The sequence below is a fragment of the Sinocyclocheilus rhinocerous genome, unplaced genomic scaffold, assembly GCF_001515625.1.
Source record: "Sinocyclocheilus rhinocerous isolate Xijiao unplaced genomic scaffold, SAMN03320098_v1.1 scaffold178, whole genome shotgun sequence".
Classification (NCBI taxonomy): domain Eukaryota; kingdom Metazoa; phylum Chordata; class Actinopteri; order Cypriniformes; family Cyprinidae; genus Sinocyclocheilus; species Sinocyclocheilus rhinocerous.
Window position 1 is genome coordinate 1,009,463 of NW_015653463.1, and position 7,987 is coordinate 1,017,449.

Genomic DNA, 7,987 nt, shown 5'->3' on the forward strand with positions numbered 1-7,987 from the left:
TACAAAGAAAACAAAACAAATAAGTTCAGAAATTAAGTTATGTGTAATAAAATGAAATGACACAGAGAAAAAGTATTGAGCACATGAAGAAAGGGAGGTTCAAAAAGGAATGGAAAGCCAAGACACCAGCTGAAATCTATCAGTAATTAGAAAGCAATCCTGCCCCTCGTCAGTGGAAATTAATATTAGCTGCTTCCCAACACCTACAGTACCAGGATGATGACGATGAAACAAGGGTGGACATTTCAGCAAGACAGTGATCCCAAACACAGCCAAGGAAACTCGACTGGTTTCAGAAAGAGAAAGTAAAGCTGCTAGAATGACCAGCCAATCACCTGACTTGAATCCAATAGAAATATATATATGACAAGTTGAGCAAATGTGCCATTAAATCTCATCTGAGCTTTCTTCTGGCCAGTGTCTGCCGCTTCCCTTTAGAAAGAGAGAGAAAAGAGTAATAAAACGGCCTGTTACTACAGCAACCATGTGCACCTTGACAACAGCATCTGAGATGACCTGAAGGGAGGGGAGATAGAGGCTCGGTTCTCATGCTTTCTTCAGTTTCCATGGGCTGTGTGCTTAAATATAATTAACTCAAAAACATTGCAGTAAATACAGTACAGCAGCCATATTACCTGATAAACAAACCTCAATACAATAACTCCAAATATAATCAAAAAGGCACATATGCTCTTGGTATAAAGTCAGGGTTTTTGAGAAAGTTAAAACATATCTGAGATATACAGTGTCTCTGTCTCATTTTAACCACAGTGGCTTCATTTCCCTGCTATCAGTCTTCACCATGTGGATTTCCATATTCCAATTGCTTCCCTCTTTTTAATGTCACTCATATATTTTAATAAATTTCATCGTGCAGATACTGCAGGGTGCTTCTCATGGCATGCATGGCATGCTTTCATAGGGAGAGATGTGAGGCTTCAGAAGCGCTGAGGATCAGCATGAAAATAGGCTAATTATACCAAACCTGGCCAATGTTCAGAAATACTAGATTCAGAGAGGCCATGAGTCATCTGCGGCCCCAGTGCAGTGGCATGATACACTACCAAAAACTAGTCAGTAGAGGTTTTAATAAGGGGGGAGAAAAAAAATCAGATATGTTTAGAGTGTGAATATGTTTCTATCAGACAGAATGAGAAGTTTACGAGGAAATCTACACATTAGAACATGACAGAATGTTGAAAAAGTAAAAAAAGATACGCATACATATGTGTTGGATGTCCTTTGCAAAGGTGCAGGAAACACTTTAGTTAGACTTTGTTTTAAGGTGTCCTTGTTACGGTGTAATTATACATTTAAGTACTGAGTAATATTAATTAACTACATGTACTTGGTTCGGATTAGGATTTGGTTTAGGGTTACTTGCATGTAATTATGCATAATTTATTGTTATTATAATAGTAAGTACATGTAACGTGTAACAAGGACATCTTAAAATACAGAGTTACCAACACTTCTCAGAAAAAACAGACCAGCATGTGTGTTTGAGCATCCCAACTAGTTCTGCTCATAGGCTCGGCCTGTGACACTGGAGTTTGGGGCAGGGCTGTGTAGTTGTATGATAGGTGTCATTCAATCAGATTTACTACATTTGAGTTTTGTAGTCATAGGAGGAAAAAAATTTACTTCTTTATTGTCATTCTGTCAAATCAACCTACCTAACTTCCCCAGCTAAAATGATTGATTTGGTAATATTTTTCTTTCTTGAATAAAAGCCAAAATATTAAATGTCATGGAGGAATAACAATGCATCTCCATGTGAGAATTGTTCAATTTTACCCCCTTTCAGTGGTTGAACAATCAAATGTGGGACTTTGGACCACTGTGTAGTGTACAGTTGAACAATTTACTCTCTGAGCCACATAGAAATCCCCATACCTGTGTAACTGAATTATATAGGGCCCTTTAAATGAAGATACCAAAAGAAAATATATAATGTTTCTAGACTTTAATGTTTCTTGACTTGCAAGCATGTAAACTTTGGAAAATAAAACCACACAAAAAGTGCTTTTTACCATTTGTTTCCCCCCATCGGCATATGCAACAAATGCGAAAATGCAACAAAGATAGTTAAAGTCTACAGATTTTACTAATAGATCTATAGACGTATAGATTTACTAATAGACCTACCGATCCCTGTGTAAAAATAACAGTGCTGCTGCTGTCTTTCTAAAGTAATTTCTCCCCCCTGGTATATTTAGCTTCAAATGTCAGGTGAAAATTCTCATTTTGACTGCCCTCTACAAAATAGTGGATTACTCGGCAAATATTCATCCAAGGCATTTCATATTTGGCCTTTTTCTTCATTTATGTATTTCTTTCACCAGAAAAAAAAAAATAAATCAAAATCAACATTTTTTATCTGAGGACCTGTGGTTGAGTTGACACAGGATGACCATATTGCAAATGTATGTGTTGTAATGAGTAATAATGATTCATTTCTGACATATTTTGGTTGGATTGTTTAGGGATTGTGGGAAAGAGCTGGGGACGTGTCGGGATCAGACCAAGATCATGTATGCCTGGGCCAGGAATGCTCCTCCAACCAAACTACCCAAAGGTGCTCTCCTTTCTCCTCATTATTTCTGTCTCACGGCAGCCAGATCAATCCACTCTGAGTTCAGCCAGTGCTGTTATAACTTACAAGTGATCATGAGTAAATGGCTCTTTCCTGAAAAACAATGGAAGACTGAAGTCATCTTGTTTTGCCCTCTTTTTTTTTTTTTCCAGATGTTGGCTTTAAAGTTGGAGGAGACACCAGAATTAACTACTTTGTGCTGCAAATTCACTATGGTGATGTCAAAAATTTCAGAGGTAAATACTGATAAATAGCTGATCAGCATGCTTTAATGACAGCAGCATCATCCAAACTTGGCCTGCTGATCAGAAATGGACTGTGTATGATGACATTAGTTAACATTTTCATCAACTCAGTCTCCTCTTATTGTGACATGATTTTGTGTCTGCGTGCCTGTGCTGCATAAAACAGCAGTATTTGAGCAATGTTGGTGACACGAGATGTGACTAATGTGTTTATCTTGTCTTGATTTTAGATCATCATAGAGACTGCTCAGGACTCACTTTAAGAATGACTTCCAAACGGTAAGTTATCGCCACTAGACCTAAGAATATCTGTGATTTATTCATAAGATGTAGCCTGCTTTTTGTCATCATTTACTCACTTTCCTGTTGTTCCAAACACGAATGATTTTCTTCAGTCGATGATGTTTCAAGCCTGACATGACTGAGCTTTTTTTGCAAAATGAGATTTGAAGAAGGAAGATTATCAAAGAATTATGACTTAAATTTGGGTTGGTTTATCACACAAAGATAATGTATGTATTAATTGCGAATGAAGTACTTCTATGGTGATTTTTCCATGTCTTGGAAAATATGAATGTGTTGATGGAACCTGAAAATGGCAGTATTATTGTCAATGCATTAGTTTGTTTGTTTATTTATCAATTCCTTGATTCTGATTGGTCAATAGAGTCATTCTACTGTGTATATATCACTGCAGAGCTTCCATTACGTCCATTGTGTTCTCATTGATCTGCTAAAGCATGTTTTAATGTGAGTGGAGAAACCACAAAATACAGGCTAATCAGTTTACACAGCATAATGTACGCCTGTTATGTTTGTAAAAGGTACATAAATCGGTGAGAATGCAATACACTTGTGAAAATACTTGCGTAAACAAGTCATCCACTAGGAACTGAATCAATATAAGCTTTTTTATTTTTATTTCACGTGGTGACTGTTGTATAAAAAACAAAGGACCTTTAGGGTAGATGCTATATTTCAAAGGGAAATGTTGACCGTAGTAAAAAAAAAACCCTGTGCCATAATTTATTTAAATACATTTCATGCTAAGTATACTTCAAATCCATTAACACATTTATTGACATCACTTAAGACTTACTGATATAAACCATTGTACTTCATTACTACTTTTGCACTATTAAAGTGCATTAAGCACAAAATTAGTTGTTCCAATTTAGCAGCCTTTAAGTAGACCAGTTTAGTATGCTAAAAGTACAATTACAGGGCATTTTTATTAAGCATGTAAATATGTAAATGTATTTGTAGTATACTTAACACAAAATAAATGTATTTCAAATACATTTTAGTATTTTTTCAGTAGGGTAGGGATTACTACTTAAGGTGTGCATTATTTTTCAATAATGTGATGCTGTTAGTTATTCCTTGCATAGTTATATACATATTACATAGACTGTAAATTTGATGTAATATGTAAGCAATTCAATATGGAAGTCAATAATAGTGTGGTGTCTTATTAACTGTAATTCATTTTAATGTGATGACTGTTGTGTGCTCTGTGCAGACAGCCCTTTATTGCTGGCATGTATCTGATGATGTCTGTGGACACTGTCATTCCTCCTGGGAAGAAAGGTACACCCAATCTGTGACATTTCAACTGTTTTCCAGTTTGGCACTAATAATCTTGTGAAAGGTGTCTGAGCTTTACCTTGAATGTTGTGATTGGTTATCAGTGCTTGTCAGTGCTCATTTATGACGTCTGATGTTTTTGGTGTTTGCAGTTACCAATGCAGACATTGCTTGCACTTACACATCCTCCCCGATGTATCCATTTGCCTTTAGGACACACACACACAGTCTCGGTGAGATACTGCATTTATTTACATCAACTAAGTTCTTATTTAGTCTTACATTTTATGGTGCGAACATATCTTGATCTTGTTGTGTGTCTTGTTCTTCAGGTAAAGTTGTGAGTGGGTACAGGGTTCGAAATGGACAGTGGACTCAGATTGGACGCCAGTCTCCACTGCTGCCACAGGTACATTTAAACGTGTCCACTCTGCCTGACCGAGCATGATTAATGCGTGGCATCTACAGAGGAAAGTTAATGCATCATTTGTCTCTGATAAGAGTTATGACCCATCAGTGTCATAGCGATATTTGTTTTCCCTGCTGTCAGACCTGTTTCCACTCTGTCTGTGGTATTTACAAAGGGATCAGTAAGCGCAATTTCCAGTAAGCACAATATCCAATACATGCATAATATAGAGTATGCACAGTATGCATTACTAGAGTCCAGCATGCTTTTCTTGTTTAGACAACTGCTGAGTTGTCTTGTTTAGAGACATGCACGAAAACAGCGTGTTTCTGCTTCCACTCTAAATAGGCATTTTCAAAATGATATAATAAATGATCTGTGGCAGCCCTCTACGGACACCTTGGCAATTGAATCGCCATTGGCTAGTAAATTTTTTAGTTTACTCGCCAGACTGATAATATATATATACAGTGGGTACGGAAAGTATTCAGACCCCCTTAAATTTTTCACTCTTTGTTATATTGCAGCCATTTGCTAAAATCATTTAAGTTATAAAAAGGGCATAATAGGTCTCCTTTAATGTTTAAGGAGTTTAGTTCACCAAAACAAGAACATTCTGTCATTATTTACTCACCCTCTTGTCATTGCAAACAAATTAGACTTTTGTTAGTCTTTGAAACACAAATGAAGAGATTTCTTGGCAAGCAAGCATGTTTGATCTTCTGTTTGCTGTCTTCATTAAGTGACCGTGTCTATTCAGAATTGTATGGATTACTTTTACAATGTCTTCATGAACTTTTTGAAGCTTGAAAGTTTTGGTTACCTTGACTTACTTGCAAGCATGAGCCGAAATATCTCAGGTTTCATTAAAAGTGTTTGACCTGTGTTTTGAAGAGGAATGAAAGTCTTGGATACTTAATATCTTAATGATTTTTGGCATAAAAGAAAAATCGATCATTTTGACCCATACAATGTATTTTTGGCTATTGCTACAAATATACCCCAGCGACTTAAGACTGGTTTTGTGCTCCAGGGTCACATATTAACTAATTAGGGGTTCAAGCATGAAACTCTGGCAGGGTTTTCCCAGCACTTTTGATAGTTATGGACGTGGCCTTGTTTACTATATTACTCACCAAAATATCAAATTTTGAAAAAGTTCGAAAAAGACATCAAAATTAAAATTACTTTTTTTTTTTTTTTCCAAAATCGTGTAGTTGTGCACAATTTCTTTTTTGCACAGAAATTGTAAGCATTGCATAAATTTAATGGAGGCAGATCTGAATATGAATCATGCTGTTCTGATTGGAATTTGGAATGCAACAATGCAAAAATAAAGTTTGCAAACACTGCAAGTGTTTGTGTTGTTTCTGACCAAAGTGCCATCTGATCTACCTGTAAAACAACCAGAAACAGTTTACTTTTTTCGTGATATTTAGGGGTGCGCCTGAGAACAAACCAAAATATATACTGTATCTCCTTTACTAACTAAGCTGCAAAAACAGTGGAAACCCAACAGGAGTATGCAGTTTTGAGAAATATGTTTCGAGAGGGTCTGTGGGTGTGTCATTTGAGCCGAATACAGTTCGGTTGGTTATCTGCAGTTTAATTGCAGCTTTGGTGCTGTAATTTGTCATTTTGTGCTAGTAGTTTGTTCATGTGTCATTGTGTCCTTCCTCACAGAGGCACCTCCAATGATGAGATGTGTAACTTCTACATCATGTACTACATGGACAACAGCCATGCTGTGCCTTACATGAACTGTGGAGATGACGGCAGTAGTGAGCTGTTCAGAAACATCCCTTCTGAGGCCAATATTCCCATCCCGGTCAGTCCAGACCACATGATGTCCATGAAGCATGAGTCAGCTCCTCATAAAGGTACCATCCAAAAATAGACGGTTGAAGATTTTACACTATGAGTGGGCAGTATGACTGAAGTCTTATACCATGGGATGAATGCATTACTTTTAGGGATAATCCAGTGAAACCAGAATCCAGTTAATATTTTGCAAATGAAATATACTTGATTTTGTTGTTGTTGTTTTTTCTTATTTCTTTCTTGATTTCCACAGATGTTGTGGAGCTGCAGGAGCCCAAGAGAGAAGAGGAAGTTCTGGATCAGGGTAAGATGTTTAAAAATACTCAAGATAATCAAGACTGAAACACACAATCACTGTGCTTGAATGACCATTGCAAATCTCCATTTGACAGACACAGTGGCTGAATGACATTCTTTTATTGTGAAAAACACAGTGGTTTAACAGTCAAACTGTAGTACAACTCATAAATAGAGGCTCATAGACATGAGGGTGTCAGATAAGGGAGATGTCCAAATGGAACAAAAAAATCAAACAGGATATGAGTGGCATGAGCCTTGATAAAATGTTAAACACTTCACACATTATATGATTCATTAGTGACATGAATAACTTTAAAGAAAGGGATATTATGGAAACCAAACAAAAAACCGCCATCATCTACTACTCCATGTAGCTGTCAATGAAAATCAGCTGTGTGCGTTGACATGTTTATCGAAGATTTTTTAAGACATAAAAAAATCACGTTTTCTTTCATCGTTTAGCTTGTAAGTTAATTCTGCAACTGTTTGATTATGAATGCACTAGTGCATGACAGCCTTTACAGAAACACATCAACGCCTTTGACGTTAAAGGGGTCATCAGATGCAAATTTCACTTTTACGTGTTGTTTGTACATAAATGTGTGTTGGCAGTGTGTGTTACACAACCACCCTATAATCATAAAAATCCACCCAGTGTTTTTTTTTTTTTTTGATCCCTATAAATAATATCCCCTTTCTCAAATCATTAGCATTTAAAGAGACATGCAACAAAACGGGTTGCTGTGAAGTTAGCTGTTTTTGACAGGGTAAAAAGGGTGTTGTTTTACACTACCATTGAGAAAATTTTAACCAAAGTATGTTATAAATTTTTTGATTAAGACCCTAAAGCATCATATCAATTTGTGGAAAATGGGCATCTGATGACCCCTTTAAGAGTTGTGAAACTTGTGAAATGTCTCTCACCAAACATTGTACTGTTTGTGAACATCACATTTCGAGTACCTGATCACGTTAGTTTGGGATTGTATGTATCTTTGCTACATTTTAGCATGGATAACTTGTCAATAA

General features: G+C 36.5%; 1 protein-coding gene across 1 annotated transcript in view; it reads left to right on the plus strand.

Annotated features, from left to right (window-relative positions):
* LOC107715844 (peptidyl-glycine alpha-amidating monooxygenase B-like) overlaps window positions 1-7,987 on the plus strand; it is a 50,474-nt gene that overhangs the window by 15,815 nt on the left and 26,672 nt on the right. The window contains exons 6-15 of the mRNA XM_016522056.1: window positions 2,487-2,578; window positions 2,749-2,832; window positions 3,072-3,120; window positions 4,364-4,431; window positions 4,581-4,661; window positions 4,761-4,870; window positions 4,979-5,034; window positions 6,521-6,717; window positions 6,912-6,962; window positions 7,051-7,055. Of these exons, the coding sequence (XP_016377542.1) occupies window positions 2,487-2,578; window positions 2,749-2,832; window positions 3,072-3,120; window positions 4,364-4,431; window positions 4,581-4,661; window positions 4,761-4,870; window positions 4,979-5,034; window positions 6,521-6,717; window positions 6,912-6,962; window positions 7,051-7,055 (793 nt within the window). The remainder of the gene's footprint in view (window positions 1-2,486; window positions 2,579-2,748; window positions 2,833-3,071; window positions 3,121-4,363; window positions 4,432-4,580; window positions 4,662-4,760; window positions 4,871-4,978; window positions 5,035-6,520; window positions 6,718-6,911; window positions 6,963-7,050; window positions 7,056-7,987) is intronic.